The 18,816-nt window shown below is 47.5% G+C and overlaps 2 protein-coding genes across 2 annotated transcripts; both read right to left on the bottom strand.

The window, feature by feature from the left end:
• Positions 1-7,823: 7,823 nt before the first annotated feature.
• LOC142585505 (uncharacterized) lies at positions 7,824-10,782 on the bottom strand. The gene has a single exon (XM_075696299.1). The coding sequence runs from the start codon at positions 10,231-10,233 to the stop codon at positions 9,862-9,864; it is 372 nt and encodes a 123-aa protein (XP_075552414.1). The 5' UTR covers positions 10,234-10,782; the 3' UTR covers positions 7,824-9,861.
• Positions 10,783-14,442: 3,660 nt separating this feature from the next.
• LOC142584406 (uncharacterized) lies at positions 14,443-17,469 on the bottom strand. Its single transcript, XM_075694550.1, has 2 exons — positions 17,375-17,469; positions 14,443-15,505 (listed from the first exon to the last, which is right to left on the bottom strand). The coding sequence occupies exons 1-2, from the start codon at positions 17,375-17,377 to the stop codon at positions 14,945-14,947; spliced, it is 564 nt and encodes a 187-aa protein (XP_075550665.1). The 5' UTR covers positions 17,378-17,469; the 3' UTR covers positions 14,443-14,944.
• Positions 17,470-18,816: the final 1,347 nt, after the last annotated feature.

The raw sequence follows: 18,816 nt of genomic DNA, 5'->3' as shown, positions 1-18,816 counted from the left end.
GCTTCGGCGCTCCCGAAGCAGCCGATGCGGCCGCTATGTCTACGTGATCCCTAATAGCACGTCACGCCGACGGTGGCGCCACTTTTCCAGTGGTGGAGCTCGAGGCTAATATAGAAGACGCCGCGGTTGCCTCCACTCTGCACGGAGCGGCGGGCGAGGAGGACATCCAGGAACCCTAGCAGCCGTCGGAGAAGAACGCTCTTCCTCCCTCGCCTGACCCCCTTGCCTCGCGCGCCACAGGAGAGGGCACGCATCCGGGCCGCGTTCCTCGCTCGCGCACGCGAGATTGAAGCGCGTTCGCCGGCTCACCCTCACGCGCTTTCAGTCCTACGGAACATCACGGCGACGCCGACGGCATAAAAGCGCCTGGAATCTCCATCTAATTGCTATAGCAATAATGCACATACGGCGGAGAAAACTCATGTGGACACCGCTCTGTAATATATCACTAATTTGTGAGTCGCACTTTTGCAAAACCCACACAAACACACTAACGATTTCACGCGCATTCATCACCAAGTTTGTCCGCTTTATACGCTCTAACGAACGCACTTTACAGAACTGCTGCATTTGTTCTCAGCAAATTAAGTGCGGATTTGTAAACTTCGTGCGTCATTTTTTCTTTAACTCACAAATTTCCGGGAATTCTCGTACAGAAATTTTCATGTCCTAAATCAAAATTGTGCTTCTACATTCACGACATAACTTCACTTTCTCCCCCGTTCCCAACAATTGTCGCTGAAATTGTTCCAGCGGTTGTCTTATAAACACGTTTCTGCGTTTTTCACACATTTAAATAGGTCGCGTCGATGTTGGCCCTGTGTAACAGCTTCCTCTAGTACGACGCAACAAGGCCCAACATCATGTATCTTCAGTGCCAGATCAATTCCTGTGCATCTTTCTCAACCTATCGTACTTATGTGCGCCGTAAGCTCAACTCCCGCCGCGATGCATGAATGCATGTGGCGTTCATTCAGTTAATGAACAGCAGGAGGTATCGGGTTTGATTCCCGACACGGCAGCCGCATCCTGATGGAGGTGGAACTGCAAAAAAACGCTCTTGTAGTATACCATTTGGGATTACATAAAGGTGCCTCCCACCTGCCCCTCCCCCGCCCCCATTAAATTATCGAATTCAATTTTCAGTCCTTCACTGCGGGGTTGAAGAAAACTATTTTGAGCTGTATTACTAGATTAATCTGCTACAATCCCTCTTACTTTTTTTTCTACACCTCTCTCTAAACTAAATCCATCAATAAAAACGCCGACACTGAATTTTCTTCAAACTTCAGAAACTCGATACATTGAGACAAAAAAAAGCAAAAAAAAAAACAATGAAAAAACAAAGAGGGAAGGTTTAAGCGTTCATTTGTGTCCTAGGTAACGGAATAAAGAATTAGGTCATTCCAACAAAGTCTACAAATAACCTTGCTGTACCAAAGTACGCCTAACAAACGCATGGGTTCCTTGGGCGACAGCCTTCGTAGCGACCGCATTTCTTCTTGCGAGGCCACAATGCCCTGCAGACGTTGTGGTGGCACGTAGCGGAATTTGCTTTATTTTTCTTCTTTCTTTGTTTCTCTCTCTCTTTACTTCAGTGCAACTCGACTGCAACGACGTGAGTGCCGGCGACTCTTTCGCAAGCTTCTCGTACAATTCCAGGCGAGAGGCGTTGCAATAAAGTTTATTCTCTCTCTCTCTCTCTCTCTCTCTGCATATCCCTTCACTTGTCGGTTGCGCGCTGCTTCGCGGCGGAGCGCATATGCGCAACGGTCTGTATACACAGTGATACCTTTGCGAAGGTGACGTCATGGCGCTCGAAGCTGCAGGATAGTCGTAAATGTTGCTCCGCGTAACAAAGGCAATTTCGCATTCAGGTTTTAACAAGCATACACCTTAAGAAGGGACAAAACAAGGATAACGCAGGACAAGCGGTGATTCACGACTGTCCTGCTTCTGTTTTGCCATCATTGATCGCATCGCCGTCTCAAAACAGTTGCGAGTTAGCGCTTGTCCTCTGTCTGACTTTTATTTCTTCTTTTTTCTTTCTCCATTTCGTTTCCTTTTTTTTCTTTTTTGGTGTGTTAAGGTATGCGCTTGCTAAATTAAACAAAATCATCAATACATTTTTCCTAACTCTTTGTAGGACGGCGTATATTACTTACAAATTCATTGAAATTTATTGTGTCGTACGGGTAAATGAGCTGCTTAAAAATAGTTTACAACTAGTTTCGCTTCTACACGCCAACTCGTTTATTTAATAAAAATGGGTCGTACCTTCCCCATTGAAGCTACAGTATGTTTTAAAAAAGTAGACGGAATATGTCCCCATTGGGGGGCGGGGGGCAATTAGGTGGCAACACAAAATTATTTCTGACTGCTTCCCTCGTGGAACAAAACTATTGACATTTTCTGTGTGGTACGAGTAAATGACGTGCCTAGAAGTAGTTTGCAACTGATTTCACTTCTGTAGAACAGACCGCGTTTACTTAAAAAAAAAAGAAATTAGGGCTCGTTCGTCCCACTGATGTTCTATACGGTCTCGACGAAAAATCACTTGTAAACCACTTTCCTCGTAATATGGACCGAAGCACGCTTGGTGCAACTGGCACAGGGGCGGCCACACAGAAAAAGCCGGTGCGCACTTCTCACCCTAGCGTGAAACACCACCGGCACCAGCACTTTAATTTTTTTCACGTGTATTCACTACAAAGGGCGAGAATTGCTGACTGTCTATCATCTCGAAATACAAGAAAAAGAAAGAAAGAAAGAAAGAAAGAAAGAAAGAAAGAAAGAAAGAAAGAAAGAAAGAAAGAAAGAAAGAGAAATGCTTATTTCGAGCAAAAAGTGTAAATCAAAATGCAGCAACGGGGAATAAACTCATCGGGCACCTTGAAAGCTTTCTTCTCGCTAGCAAATGTGAGTCATATTCAGGAAGCACGTTCCAACAATAGAAACAATATTTCCAGCTGTCGAGCGTTTGTCGGCAGTTGGTATACCCACTCCTCAAAACAATGCTCGCATGAAATGTTGAAACCTTTATATATAAGGCAGCGCCAAAGAAACCGGGTAAATGCGTGTTTTCCTTTTTTTTTCCGCTGAGAAGTGTTTTTCGCGCACATGACGAAGTGGGGCGTGTGTGCCAAATTGTCCTACACAGCGTTAGGATGATTTTGTTGCACCCTTTGTTTCGTTGATCGTAACCTATCAAGACCATTCCGTACCCGCCGCAGTATAGCTCATGTGGCTACGGCGTTGCGCAGCTGAGCTCGAGGTCTCGGATTCGACACCAACCGCAGCTGCCGCATTTCTATGGGGGTCGAATGCAAAAATTCTCGTGCACATATGTTTAGGTGCACGTTGAAAAAAATTAAATTATGGATTTTCTAAGCGCCACAACCTCGATTAGATCATGAGCCACGACGTACTAGTGGCGCTCCGGATTAATTTGCTCATCCGTGGTTCTTTAACGTGTACCAAATGGGCGGCATGGTATGGTATGGTATGGTATGCTAAATTTTATTGAGGTCCTCCAGATCGCGAGTCATCACGAAGCGCTCGGCTTCCACGTGGGAACTGGAAGGCCAAGCCTCTTGGCAGCATCGCGGGCCTGCTGGACGGCCCAGAGTTGGTCAGCCAGAAGAGGGCTGCGGAGAACCGGCTCCCTTCTGGCCGAGCTGTTATCGATGATAGAGCGTGACCGGGCACACCGCCAGAGCATGTGTTCTAACGTGGCTATTTATCCGCATTTGCGGTAAGTACCATCGGTGTAAGTATCCGGATAGATTATATGTGAGAGCGACGGATCGGGATACATATTCGTCTGTAGTAGACAGTGCGCTAATGCTTGAGATCTTTGAGCCACGGATGAGGAACGAAGTAGGTTCTACGGCTGAGGTGGTAGTGTTCAGTAACCTCGTTGTAGGTCGAGGGTGTGTCCCTGTCCTCTGGGGAGTCGTCTTCCGAGTAGTCGGGGGTAGCGTGGGGGGCAAATTCACGCGCAGTCCCGTGAGCCGACTCGTTCAGCTTGGAAGGAGCACCCTCTAGCTGACCCTGATGTGCGGGGAACCAATAAATGAATAAGTCTGAGGGCCTGTTTGGAAACGATGCCTTTTTCAAAAGCTCTAACGGCAGACCTCGAATCGCTATTGATAACATCCCGTGGGCTATCCAACAGGGCTATAGTGCAATAACCATGTGTTCAGCAATTTCCGAGCGCCTAGTCCGAACAGAGGCAGCATCGGTGATTCCTTGCCGGCCATCGACAGTGACTATGGTGAACGCCCGACGTCACTTACAAGAGGCGGCATCCACAAGGCTGACCTGTCGCTGATCACTGTAGGTTAGCCGCCCTTACCCTCCTTCTACCACGATTATGATCGGGTAGCATGTTCCTAGGTATTGGCACGACCACAATGTTCTCACGAATCGACGTAGGAACGTCAGAGAACTCCTCCGCTACTTTATCGGGGTGATCATTCGAGTTCCTGCAAGATGGATCTCCCTGCCTTAGTTGTAGTGAGGCGAGTTAGCTGTGCACGCTCCTAGGCATCTGCAATCTCTTCCAGCGCGTTGTGAATGCCAAGCTGCGTTAAGCGATTTGTACAAGTGTATACGGGTAATCCGAGAACCCGCTTAGTAATCTTCCAAAGCTCTGGATTCAATTTATCCCGCTCTGTCCGTTTCCATCGATGCATGGCTGCCACGTATGTAACGTGGCACAGAACGAAAGCATGCATTAGTTGGATGAGGTTATCCTCCTTGAGTCCATAATACCAAGTTGATACCCTCCGAACTAAACGAACGGCACTTTCAGTTTTAGCAATTAGCTTGCCTATAGTCTTGCCATTTGTACCCTCTCACTCAAGGATCATGCCCAAAACCTTCAGGGAATCGACTCTGAACATGCGGCAACCGTTTATAGTATATAGGTTAATGTCTCTGTCTTCTAACGATGTCCAACCCTTGGCCCTTGGACCAGCTTTTTTCGGACTATACAGTAGGAGTTCCGACTTCAAGGGGGAGCATCTGAGGCCGGTGGGTTTGAGATAGGTTTTGATAGTGTCTACGGCCTACAGCAAGGCTCCCTCAAGATGGCCATCATTGCCTCCTGTGTACCATATAGCGTTATCATTAGCATACATGGTGTGTTTGATGACTTTAATCTCGACAAGCTTTCTGCTGAGGCCGACCATGGCTATATTGAACAAAGAGGAGGAAATCACCGCCCCCTGTGGCGTGCCCCTATCGGGAAGTTCCAGAAGTTGTGATTTGAGATCGGCCACGCGGACGGCAGCTTTCCTCGCCCAGATTGAGCCGAGATATCGAGTCTGGAATATGCGAATCTAGAACGTTATCGAAGGCCTTCTCAATATAGTTCCAAAACGGCCTGATTGTCGCTAGAGCTAGTCGTAGTCTATGATTTGACACTTTATCAGTTTCATAGTGTCTTGGGTGGATAAGCCCGCTCTGAATCCTATCATACTATGGGGTTAAATGGCGTTATTACCCAATAACCGGGAGAGTAGATTGAGGACCGCGTGCTCCACTACCTTACCCACACAGGATGTAAGTGGGTAGGCCTCAAGTTGTCAACATTAGAGGTTTTGACAGGTTTGGGGGTGAGAACTGCGAGAGCAGCCTTCGAAGGCAATGGGACGGTTCCATTCCCCTAAATTTCATTATTTCCTCTATGAGGCATGCGAATGATTTATCATCCAGCTTTCGCAACGTCCAGTTGGAGATGCCATCCGGCACGGTGCGGATCTACCATTGAGTCCATGCAGAGCCCTACGCATCTCGTCAACACCAAAGTCCGCATCCAGGTAGGAATTGGCCCAGCCATGGTAAACTAGATGCACGGCAGTCCGCCTCCATCCGACTAGGAGATATTTGTCAGCAAGCGTAAGGCTTAACTCATCCTCGGAGGTCAATGCGCGGTACACGAGTGTTTTCCTTTTTCTTTTTGCATTCCGCTTTCGTCGGAACAGGGCTGCCGCGGCCTGGACGAGTTAGGCGCACGCTAAAGAATCCCAGGTGGTCAAAATTAATACGCAGCCCCCAAATACAGCCTCTCCCATAGCCCCAGCGTTTCTTTGGGACGTTAAATTCCACGAATAAATCAATTAATCAATCAACCAACACATGTACTAGCTTTATTTTTACTCGCTGTGGGCGAACGTTTCGTGTTTTGCTCGTCTTCCGAAATTCTCTGCACAATGCGCACCATTGCATATTCTTTAATTTCATGGCACATTCATTCATTCATTCATTCATTCATTCATTCATTCATTCATTCATTCATTCTATTCGCTACTGCACCTTCCTTTGTTCTTAGTCCCAGTATATGCTTGTGCCATGTTACTATTATTTTTAAAGACACCAAGTGAAGAAGACTAGCAGTCATCACGCTGCCTCAAGCTCTCGTTAGTGGGGTTTCTTTTTTTTTTCAGGTGGAAGAGGAAGTAACCCACGAAGTATCAGCGAATGCCGTCGCCACTCTACATCAGAAGCGGCGCCGGCAAGCGAGATCGTTTTTTTTTCATTATTATTACTATTTTTTGCAGAGCTATACATCCTGGCGCCACGCATCGTCCCGCAAAACGCGCGTATGTATGCATTCCGGGGACAGAAGGGGGGGGGGGGGGGGTAGGAGCGGCGAGCAACGTTTTCATCGGTGTCTGCAACCATCAGCGAGACGCGTGCGCATACCCGACACTGGCTTCACGCTGGCGTTGCGAGACGAGTCTAACGACCTCCAGCGCTCTGCGCTGTCTGATTCCACATGCACGATCGCCTCTACACCACCTCTTTTACGTGCCTTACTAAAACAGTACGAGACGATGAGCAGAACGAGAACAAGGTAAAAGCAGTGGCGAGGAAAGCATATGTCGCCTTGAAGAAGACAAGTCCACTTGTCGAAACGTTGACTGCTGCTTTCACCTTGTGCTGAGCACGAGGTCGCGGGATCTAATCCCGGCCACGGCGGCCGCATTTCGATGGGGGCGAAATGCGAGAACACTCGTGTACTTAGATTTAAGCGCACGTTAAAGAACCCCAGGTGGTCGAAATTTCCGGAGCCCTCCACTACGGCGTGCCTCATAATCAGAAAGTGGTTTTGGCACGTAACACCCCATATTTTTTTTCACCTTGTTCTCGTCTTGCTCGTCGTCTTGAATTTTCGTCTCCCGCCTTCCCCGTGTTTTCCCTGAAAACAGTACGAGTCACCTTATGTGTCACGAAGAGTGCAACTGTCTTGCCAAAATTCTTTACCTGAGCTAACGGCACCAAAATTTCATCTCACACGCGACAATATAGTACTATGTGCAATATATCTACTCGGCCATATATAAATATTTTTTTATTACGAACTAAAGCGACATTTTAAAAGAGTAAAAAGATTATTAAAATGATGCTGACGTCATACATATAACGTAAAATCAACCGATACGCGCTGTACTTGATGCTGAACCACAGAAGTGTGACTTGATGTATTCTGCCTCGCGTTCTTCATCTTCGTCGTTAGTTCGGCTTACGTTGTTGCACGATTCTGGGCTTCCTTGGATCTCCCTCCATCTTATCTTCAGTTATTCTCAGTGCAACACAATCCCAACGCTCACGCTAAAGCAATTTCTCACCCAAATAATAAACCTTATAAACAATGTGTGTCCTGCAATGCACGATATCGGATACATTCTTTTTAGCCGATTCGGTGACGACAGGAAACGTGTGCAGATAACCGGGCAATGTCCACTTTGCGGATGCAACAGCCCCGTGCGACTGATAACAACATTCTGCTCGCAGACAGAGGGAACGACGCGAACTCAAGGAGGTATAAGATCATTTATTTGCTTTGTACGAAATCCATGGTAAAGTCAGTGCTTAACAAAATAAATAGACTAAAACATCGTTGTGCTTGTGTGTGCATGCGCAGCACTAAAGCAACAATTTATGACTATTATTATTACTATTTTGTTTGTGAAGACCTAGTTCTCTGAAACAAAACACCCGCCGTGGTTGCTCAGTGGCTATGGTGTTGGGCTGCTGAGCACGAGGTCGCGGGATCGAATCCCGGCCCCGCATTTCGATGGGGGCGAAATGCGAAAACACCCGTGTGCTTAGATTTAGGTGCACGTTAAAGAACCCCAGGTGGTCAAAATTTCCGGAGTCCTCCACTACGGCGTGCCTCATAATCAGAAAGTGGTTTTGGCACGTAAAACCCCAAATATTATTATTATTATTATTGAAACAAAAGCATGACTCTTTAAAACTCCAGTTCCGCAACCAGCGATGGCAAGTGCACCAAAATCTTAAAATCCGGAAGAAAATAAGAGAGGAAGAAGTCAAAGTGTAATGAATTAAAGTACAAAAGCAGTGCAGGGCAGCAACTAAAACATCTCGGAATCCTAAAATATATTTTTTTTTTTTTACGAGAGAGCACCCCGATATTAGTCATTGAGGGTTTGATTCTTTTGTATGACTGCCCATAACCAGAATGCAGAGCGAATGCGAATAAATACAGAGAACAGCAAAATTTTACATTGAGATCACTGTTACCATAACAGGCCCTCACATGTGTTGTGCCATCAACGAGCGATAAGTTAATCGGGTTTCTTCAGCTCGAATATTGCACCAGGCTCGTGTTGTCAAAAGCTGCTTTTTTCTGACTGCTTTCCTTTGAGACTGGCCCTCCGATTTCTTCGAAAGCTCCGAAATGTTCCCGAAAACCTTAGAGCCTCGGCATGCATGCAGAAGACTAAATAATGCACTGATTGACATAGATGGGATGCCCGTGATGAACGGTGTTTGTTCCAGCATAATCAATTTTTCATTTGGCATGGTCACTCTCGCTCCAGAAACATCGTTTAAGGTGTAAATTACGCAATATTTAGATCTCCTTCTCAAAAGAATGTGACGTGGACAATCAAGAGAAAGGGTAAATAAGACGAAATGAAAAAAAATTACCAGCAAGGAATTCCAGTGCAGGGCTAGACTTCCTCCATGCGTTCGACAACTAACTACACTGTGCCCTGTGCCAAAGCCATTGCATAGGCCACACACACACACACAAAAAAAAATTGAAGGAAACAATGGATGAAAACAGGCAAGGCATCTCATTTTTCTCTCGACCTCATCATTTGCAACCATTGGTGGCTGCCGAAAGAAAAACGCGATAGAGAAGAAACGAAAGAAGAAGAAAAAATAACTGCACGCGTAGTGGTTTTTGCTAGGCACGTTGTCCTGCTAGACACGTTGTCTCGCGTCTAGCAGGAAGGCCGCTGCAATGGTCTCACACGTGTTGACACGGGGCGTATTTCCACACTCGACTGCACCTTAGCGCAAGGCACGCCCAGCAAGGCGGCGATGCAGTTACACCCCTCGAAGGTTCTTTTCACGCACCACCACCCTCAAAATCACGATCTTTCGGCATGATCAACACGGCGTCACGGTCAGTCTCGGACACGAAGCACACAATCATGCACGCATACACATATACAATCATGCCACCCAGTAAGGCGATAAAAAAAAATTCCGTGAGTTGAACACGTGGCGGCCGCCCTTGACACATTGACCGATGCCGTTGCTGAGAATACAACAAAGTACAGCTGCCCGGAAAAGCATTCTGACAACAGATGCGACGAACAAATTAAAGTTTCTCTCAACCTTGCGACAATTGCACTGCGTAGCCGTGCGCACAGCTGTGGGACTCTGTGAGGCCTTCGACTGCTGCTCGCTGCAAGTTCGGGCTGCTGTGTAGTTCTGTTTTGCGGTGGCAGACGTCCGCAGAAATGTTGGTCCCATCGTGACGTCATATGCACCGCTGGTCGCAACGAAACGTTGCGCTGAAGGGAATCTGCGGAATCACCTTATCCGATGAAACAAATGACAGAACACTCTAACGTCCAGTTCCTTTGCCAGCAAGTCCGAGAGTTCGTAGAGGTCCATGTCCGTGAAGATGTGCACCGACGAATCTTTCATCGCGTGGCTGCTGCCCGCTGCGTTCCAGCGGTCTCGGCCGAGTGCCTTGCAGATGTCCTTGACCAGCAGGTCGACGTTAGGCGGAGAGGTCATCTTGGTGCCGTTGGTCGGCCGGTACACGAGGAATTCCTCGTCGACCAGGATCACGACCAATCTTCCGCGCTTCTTAGACAATACTAGCTCCTCGAGCAGGTCCTGACGCAGGAGGCGAACGTAAACCTGGCCAGGGTTCTCGGGGTCTTCGTAGCACTCCATTATTTCCTTCCTGCGAAGCAGCTTCGCACTCGTGTACTGCGCCGTCGCTGTGCGAAGGTAAGGAACTGACAGCGTCGCAGGTGTCACGTGCACTTTCTTCTCCAAGGGGTTTCGCCGCTTGCACTCCCGAGAACAATGCTTCTCGAGAGGAAGGGTTCGCGGCTCCGAGCCGGCCGATGCGGAGAGCGAAGGCTCGCTTTGTAGTCCTCGCTGTGTGAGGCGGCAGCGGTGGGCCTGCCTTGCGGGAGAGACCGGAGCGCTGTTGAAGGCCGGCGTTGTCACAGTCACCCGACGAGCGCCGGACGGTGTGCGCTGCTTACAGGTGTTCCGGCCGCTCTAGCGCCGACCGAAAGGAGCCGAGCCACGTAGCAGAGAGAGAAGATGCACACGCCGCGTTCGGGGAGCTGTCGTCCTTTAATAGAGGCGCCACGATAGCGTAGAACGCCGGCCAGGGGCTGTGGGGGTCGGCGGAGCGCACTTTGAGACCATCGTATACGGGCGCCGAGCTCGTGCGGGCCGACGGCGTTATCAGCGCAGGAAACGCCGCGCTATTGCGGCCGTCCTCTCTCACGCCCCCTCCTCCCCCCCCCCTCTTCGCACACGCCACCCGACGGCGCGAGCCCTCTACTTCAAAGCCCCGCACGTCAGCTCCGACGTGGCCCAACTATACGCTCGTGCATGCTTGCCTCGTGAGAGCGCTTTTCCAGCGTATACCGCACTGCCGCCCCCCCCTCACCCCATCCCTTCCCTACTCCTCTCCTCCTTGACTTCTCTTTCCGTTCCCGTTACGGCTCTCGCTTAATCCTTTTTCCTTGTGTGTCGTGTTTTCACGCCCTCTCCCATTGTTTTTGTCTCTTCTAATCCGACTTCATTTTTTTTTCCTTTTTTGTCTTTGCCAACTCGCGTCGTTGCTTTTCCAGTTTTGTACCTCGTCTTTCACAATACATCTTCACCGTTGGCACGCGCCGCCGTGACGTCTCCGAATCCGGCGAGCGTCAGCCAGTCGCCAAGATTATCTGTTCGAAATGCGATCCCTTCCTGGGGTGAACGGCGGTTGCCCAAAACAGAGCTGGCATGCACCTCGATGTCGGGACCTTTGTACCGTGTGAGCTAAATTGTTTAGGGCCCGGCCCGGGCCCTCGGATATGCCTGGCGCGCAGGCAACGTGCATTAGCGGCGAGATATAAAACGGTGATCTCGTCTAGAGCTACTCTGGCTGATTTCAGGAATACACGTGGTTTACTACAGCGGCTTGGCTTGTGCACGCCACGTTCCCTTTTGGCAGAGCTGACAAAGAAACGCTCTTTAGTAAAAACGTCGAAGCAAAACCCTTCTAACTTCGTGGCGTTCTTACACTAGTTTCACGTGCCAGAACTAGCTTCTTCTGTGCACGACGCATTCCCTTTTGGCAGAGTTGACAACCAAACCCTCTTTAATAAAAACCTCGAAGGAAAACCCTCGTAGCTTCGTGGCGTTCTTTCACTAGTTCCACGTGCCAGAACTAGCTTCTTCTATTCATTACTTTGCGGTTGCAAAATAAAGAACGCGGAAAGTCTAATTCCTTCTTCTGTGAAGGCTTGAGGCAATTTCAAAAAAAGAAGAAAAAAGAAATGGGCGTCGAAGTCATCGTGCTTCGCTTCGTAAGCAGCTTTCTTTTTTTTTTTTCATACAATTTACTTTAACAACGTTGGCTGTCTTTCTGGTGAAGGTCAGACGAGAGTCCGGTTTCACGGGGATCGCGTACTCGACGGCACGTCGCGGACAGGCCTCTGCGAAAGAGGACAGCTCGAGGAAACAGTTGTCGGAACGTTCAGTCGTGCTCCCAGGCTCTCAAGCTGCGAACTTCCTGCTTCCGGTAGCGATCCGCTCTTATTCGGGGACTACGCCAGCGTTTCCGGTTTAACCAAGGCGGAACACTTGTTTTATCATTCCGTCAATATCCGCCTGTTCCGAGAAAGTTCAACCCTTCTCGGTGGCGGCGTAACGCCCACATTCACCCAAGAGGGCTGGTTGCACATGCGTTTAGGAATACTCAGAGCCAGTTTTATTAAAAAATATCAGACCGTTTTTTCCCCTCTCTTTTTACAAATAAACTGCGGCGGAGTGCTTGAGTAGGCCGACTTTATTGCAGAAAGAATGGCAGAGGACGGTGTACTATACACACGGAATGAAACGCGTCAGTTTAGGAATCACTAATGCTCATTCTTTCGTTTTTAGCATATATTCAGTTCGTGCAACGTCAGCGTGGTTTTGGCGCGATACATTTAGACCAAAGTCCCAAGCACCTTTAGTTATCAGGGGTTGAATACACAAAGATTTTTGTTCGTAGGTGCTCTTTGCCATTGTTTATGGCCGCCTTCACTAATAATATGTCCAGCATCAGAATTGGCTGGAGTTTGTTCTTAAACGTAATTAACGCGTAAGGGCTTTCTGTGAATGCAGGCCAGATACTTGGCGAAATGACAGGGCACTCTCGAGTAATTGCAAACATGGAGTGTTCCACTTAAAGGTGCCCTGTCGCGTTTTGTTCCGCCAGTATAGTACATGCAGCCAACAAACGAAAGTTATGAAATTAGAATTTTAATTATTTAGTTTCAGACACCATCTTATCGCGCTGGCGCAAGGAAACAACTCAAACAAGGACGCACATAGAAGGCTCGGCGCAGTAGCTTACTGGCTAGGACGTTGCGCTGCCGATTCCAGGTAGCGGGGTCGAACCTGATCACGGGCGCTGCATTTTGATGATACAGAAATACAAAAACGATCGTGGACTTAGCTTTAGGTGAACCTTAAAGAGCCCCAGGGGATCAAAATGAAACCAAAGAACTCCCCTATACAGTGTCTCTTAATCAGTTCATGGTTTTGGCACATTAAACCCCATAACTTCAACGAACACAGAGGAACGAGACTGAACAAGTGAAGCACCAACAACTGGCGTTTACTTGAAAACGTATTGCAAAAGAAAAGAGAAACTATATAAAATTATTGACTGTCTTCTGCTCAGAGAATTCACTTCTTGCCTTGTCCAAGTCACAGAAGGGGCGCTGACACACGCCAACAGTTCCAGATAGCATGGCGGACTCTTTCACAATTTTTCACTTTGCTTTTATCCATGACGTTCCTAGGATTGAACTGCCAGCGATAATGGGCTTACGTTTGCATCTGCAGCAGTGCGCTTCCAAGTGCTCTGCGGCGTTAGTGAGCTCGGATCCGTAGTTGTGCTCTTTGAGCACTGGGCTATAGTTGGCAAACTTCCAATAAAATGAAACCCCAACAAATAGTCAAATTTTAAGCATTACTTTCAAACAAATTTACAATGACAGAACTGAAGCCAGTCAGTGTCCAAGATCCATTCCGCCTCAGATATCGCAGCAACTTCCATTTACGTTAAACTTGCTATTTAAAAAAGAAAGAAAAATCTTGCTTATGCTTTGTGAGACGAAATACTTCGACTCCAAGGTATTTAAGGGCAGATATTTAGGAAGACTATCGCGGAGCTTGCATGGGCGGGGGAAGAAGGGGTGATGTGGATGCCTCCTGTACAGCCAGGCTTCATCTGAGAGCATTTGAATAGGAGAATTTATCAGGGGCACCCTTTTTTTTTACAATTCGCCTTTTTGCGTATTGGTGTTATGATGAGTAACATTTCATGCTTCATTATTCAGTCTAGCAGAGCAGACCGAAGCGTGTGGTCTGTCACCCCTCTCCCCCCCCCCTCTTCTCAGAAAAATCTTAACAGTAACTTACTCGGATTAAAAAATGCACATAACGGGAGCTGCAAAATCAAACCTCAGCATGCATTACTGCTAATATCGCTATATTTGTTCACAAAATGACAATTAAAATAGTTTATTTTTTTTCCTTTGTGTGTGCTTTTCGCCATTGGAGAAGCGCTTTTGCTAATAATAAACTCAACATGGCATTCGCTGGCATCTGCTCTCACGAGCAAGTTTAGCATATGAACTTTTTTTGTGCGTGAATATGGGTCAGTTACGAAAGCACTAGCCTGACTGCGCCACGGCATCGGGCGGTAAAGGTTACGGTAAGCAAGTAACGCTGCGAAAAATCCTCACAGTGTTAACATCTGTAAAGGTTTGCGCAACGTTAAAGTTAAAGGGGCTTCAGTTTCTCAGAAGCAATAACCCCGCTAACGAAAATGCCCTTTGTAACGACTGAGTGTTGTGGTGGCCAGGTCCCCGCAAGCTGTCCTAAAAGGTGTTTTTTTCCTGGTCACCAGCAGCACTACCTTTGTTGCTCTTTCCTGCGAGTAAATTCGAATTCATAGTACTAACTCATCGGAATTTGAGAATCAAACACAAACTTACTTTGGTTGAAAAGCCGTCTAGCGTTTATTCCGGAGAAAAAGTGTACGCCGCAGGTCGAAACTGATGGCTCGTTTGTACAGCACAGTTCCATGACGAGCCAAACGGAGCCAAGCCTCAAGATGCAACTGGAGATTTCCATGGCAACTTGGCAGGCATCGAATGAGGTGATTAGTTTTTACGTTCCCCTCCCCATCTTCACCCGCATCGCGAGACGGGCCGGAGTGATGACGTCTCTTCAATCTTAGTTTGCATCCCTACTTGGATGACAACTGTTGAAGCTCGGTTCACCCAGCACCGTGTCAATATCTAGGCAGCGCCGGAAACAAATCGTGCGATCCGTGAATAAAGGCTCAGATGCCACAATGTGTGGACCCCCCTCCGGCGCCTCACGCAATCACCCACTCACTTTCCAGTGTCCTCAAAAACCTCCAGTCCGCGCCGCTCATGCTTTCCAATTTCACCCCTGTCTCCGACACTCGCGCGCGGAAGTCGTTCAACGACTCCCTGTGCCATACCGCGGCGTACTTGACGTCGAAACTCTGCAGTGCCTTCCCCAAATCCCGGCACTGCGTTTCGAGGTCGTCCATGAAGAGCTTCGAGAAGCTGGGAAAATGGCTGACGTAGATCTCGATCGAGCAATGTTCCAGCGCGTATCTCTCGGTCAGCAGAAGCATGACCAGGTCAAGCGTCAGGAGCTGCTGACCTCCGCAGTGGCTGCTCCTCGAGTGCCTTACGATGCGCTGGGCTACGGTGCGGCCAAACCACCTCGCAACACCCATGACCACAACTTGCGCGGGCCGGCACCTCGGTGAAGGCGTGCAGGTGGTGGTTTCGCCAAGAAAGGCATCCATGTCTGAGGTCGAAGGCACGTCGTAATTGTCGAAGCATAGTGGCTCCAACGTGGTGGCCCTGGTATGATTCAACACCGGATGCGCGGAAGGAGTAAGCTGGAACATGAAACGAGATCTTCACTGTAAATCATCCAGCCAAGCTTTTGCATATACTGTGCAAAGGTAATGCCTTAGGAGTAATTGCGGAAGAAGTTGGTCTTGCATTGTGACTTGCGTGTATTGTCGCAAAATGTTGCAAGGGACAAAAGCACAAAACAGACGAGTAAAAACCCGTTATCCTTCTCTGTTTCGTGTTTGTGACTGCTCCAGCTTTTTGATAGAATATGCGCTAATCTTAGAAGGATGCTTGTGTTGTTCTCCTACACGACATTCTTTTCCTTTTCTCTACCTTTCTTTCTTTGTCTATGGGATTGCTTCTTTAGTGTTCTGTTATTTCGTTAAACGTTATGAATGTGTAGTTACTTCATCACATATCTGTATTTTTGGTGTTTGTCCTAGCCAAGATATTGACATAGCCAAGGTCTTTTGTAGCCAAACTTTACCATATTTCACCTCTAATAAAGGAATGGAAGATAACCTCAATATGGCAATGAAACAAGAAGACAGCTCCGACGACGTAGAGCCTCATGCACGATATGTCTCGTTTAGCGCGCGTGCATTAATATTAAACAGTTGATCAATGAGTATGATGACACCCGCAAAAAATTGTCGATTCAATGAGATGAATTATTCACAGCGTGGCCTACTCCTAAGGACAGCAAAGAGCGAACAACATGCAACAAGGAAGCTAACGGAGAGTAAAGTAAAAGAAAAAAAATAAAGCATACTTAAACTTTTATGCAATTAGTCAGGGCACTATGTTGCTATTTCGTAGCTAGGTATCATCGGACTCGCCGTAGTTATTTAGTGGCCATGATGTTGCGCTGCTAAGCGTGAGGTTGCGACATCAAATCCCGGCCACGGCGGCCGCATTTCGATGAGGACGAAATGCAAAACACTCGTGCACTTAAATGTAGGAGCACGTTGAGGGACCCCAGGTGGTCAAAATTATTCCGGAGTCCCCCTCTACGGAGAGCCACAAAATCAGACCGTGGCTTTGGCACGTAAAATCCTATCATTTAAAGTAAAGGATTGTTAACATCGGCTTGGTCCTCAACTCGTACAGGCTGCAATGAAGGGCTCAATTAAACTCTTCTTGCGCGCGTGCGTGCGTGCGTGCGTGTGCGCGTGCGCGTGCACGCACACACGCACACGTGTGTGTGTGTGTGTGTGTGTGTGTGTGTGTGTGTGTGTGTGTGTGTGTGTGTGTGTGTGTGTGTGTGTGTGCGTGTGTGTGTGTGTGTGTGTGTGTGTGTGTGTGTGTGTGTGAGAGAGAGAGAGAGAGAGAGAGAGCACTACGCTCCCGTGATTTAGTTTTCACCCGCTTAGTAGCACGCATCCTATGACAAAATACACATGTTTACGGTTTTTAAAAAGAGGTGATCTGTTCTTTTAAATATATGTGGGTCTCTTAGGCTGTGCGCGAACACCAGAACTAAGGCATACTTGCTTTATTTCCTCAGCTTTAAATAAATACAACGGCAGATCATCGCAGAAAAAAAAGAAAGAAAAGAATTATAGCCAAGTGAGATTTCATATAGTAACACCCATATTTTTTAACCTCTAAAAACCAGACAATACATCACATAGAAGTTCTATTACTTAAATTTTCGTACTGCAAGTGCCATATCTTCTTCTTTTCACTTCAACACGACATGCTATGTACAACTGATATGTTTTGTTACCGATTTTCGCCTGCTTTTCCGAACGTGATTTGCTATACTAAAAGGTCATCTGACCCCTGCTTTCTGGCGTTTATTTAACAAAGCAGAAAACCGTGCAATATAGCGCATTCCATCGCTGCCCCGCCTAAGAAGAAACGTATTTTTAAAAACAGCAAGGAAAAGCTGTCCAAAAAAATCTCACCATTTGGCCTCCACTGAAGCGCGGCGTGCTCTTGAAGGCTAAGTGTGTAGCCGCTTGAGGCACTAGTCTTTCACGACTTGTCCCGCGCACAGCGACCCAATTATTGGCATTGAGAGATAGAAGCGCGGACGATAGCACGACCTGATTACTTTGAATAGGACAATGGCGTTTCTGGCCGTCAAAGAGTCTTTATCACCCTGCGACCTTTCCCCCGCAGGAAGGGCCTCACCAAGAGATTTCGGTCGAAGTGTCAAGCATCATGTGCGGTGCCGGTGGTTCGGCGCGTACACGGCGTGTCACTTCCCCCTGCCAATGCAGGTGCTGACTGCGATTTCGGTGATGAATAAATGAATGTGCCCCGATTTCCCTGCCTCCCCTCGCCTCCTTCTCGAAAAAAAAGCACGTAAGCCAACAGCCTACTATGATGTCGGTGAAGCGAGCTCCACACCCCACCATGGAAAGCATTCATTCCGCACATTCACCAATCCCCATGATAATGCCCGTGTTCCCGATTAGTGCGTTTAATAGACTGATATGCGCAGACTGTCATTCACAGAAAACAAAAAGCTAAGCCTGTAGCCTTCTACAACATCGGCGCAGCCAGGCCGGCCCAGTTCTCTGGTAAACGCTGGTAAGGAGCATATATGCCTCTTCATGCTAGTGCGCCTGCTGGCGCTTGCTTATGCGATGAATAAATGAATGCAAAAATTGGAATTTCTGAAAAAAAAGGTAAACCTATAACCCAGTAAAATGTCGCAACAGCCATGTCAACAGATTTTTCTGGAGAACGCTGGTTCGTGGCACATACATCAATCTTCATCCTACTGGAAGTGTTTCCGCCTAAACACGCCATGAATAAATGGATATCGAAAGTTGGCATTTTCGGAACAAAAGGTAATCTTGTATATACCTCAGTAAAATGCCGAAACAGCCATGTCCACTAACTTGCACGGAAAACGCTGGTTTGTGGTATATACATATATTTCCATCCTTCGGATTTCGAAAATAGGGATTTTCCGAAGAAAATATCAGCCTATAGCCCAGTGAATTATCGAAACAGCCATGTACACCTAATTCTCTGGAAAACGCAAGGTTCGTCGCACATACATCAATCTCCATTCTATTGGAAGCATTTCTGCCTAATCACGCCATGAATAAATGCATTTGAAAAATTGCCATTTCCGAAAGAAGGTAAGCCTATAGTCCAGTAAATTGTCGAAACAGCCATGCCCACAAACTTCTCTGGAAAACGTTGGTTCCTGGCACATATCTCGATCTCCATCCTATTGGAAGTATGTCCGCCTAATCACGACATGAATACATGCATTTCGAAAATTGGCACTTCCAAAGGAAAGGTAAGCCTATAGCCCTGTAAATTGTCGAAACAGCCATGCCCACTAGCTTCTCTGCAAAACGCTGGTTCATGGCACATACATCAATTT

The sequence above is a fragment of the Dermacentor variabilis genome, chromosome 6 (assembly GCF_050947875.1).
Source record: "Dermacentor variabilis isolate Ectoservices chromosome 6, ASM5094787v1, whole genome shotgun sequence".
Taxonomy (NCBI): Eukaryota; Metazoa; Arthropoda; class Arachnida; order Ixodida; family Ixodidae; genus Dermacentor; species Dermacentor variabilis.
This window is presented reverse-complemented; position numbering and strand designations above follow the sequence as displayed.

Bases quoted from the DNA above. Each gene is read 5' to 3' on its own strand.
- LOC142585505 (XM_075696299.1), bottom strand. From the start codon at position 10,233: ATGGAGTGCTACGAAGACCCCGAGAACCCTGGCCAGGTTTACGTTCGC.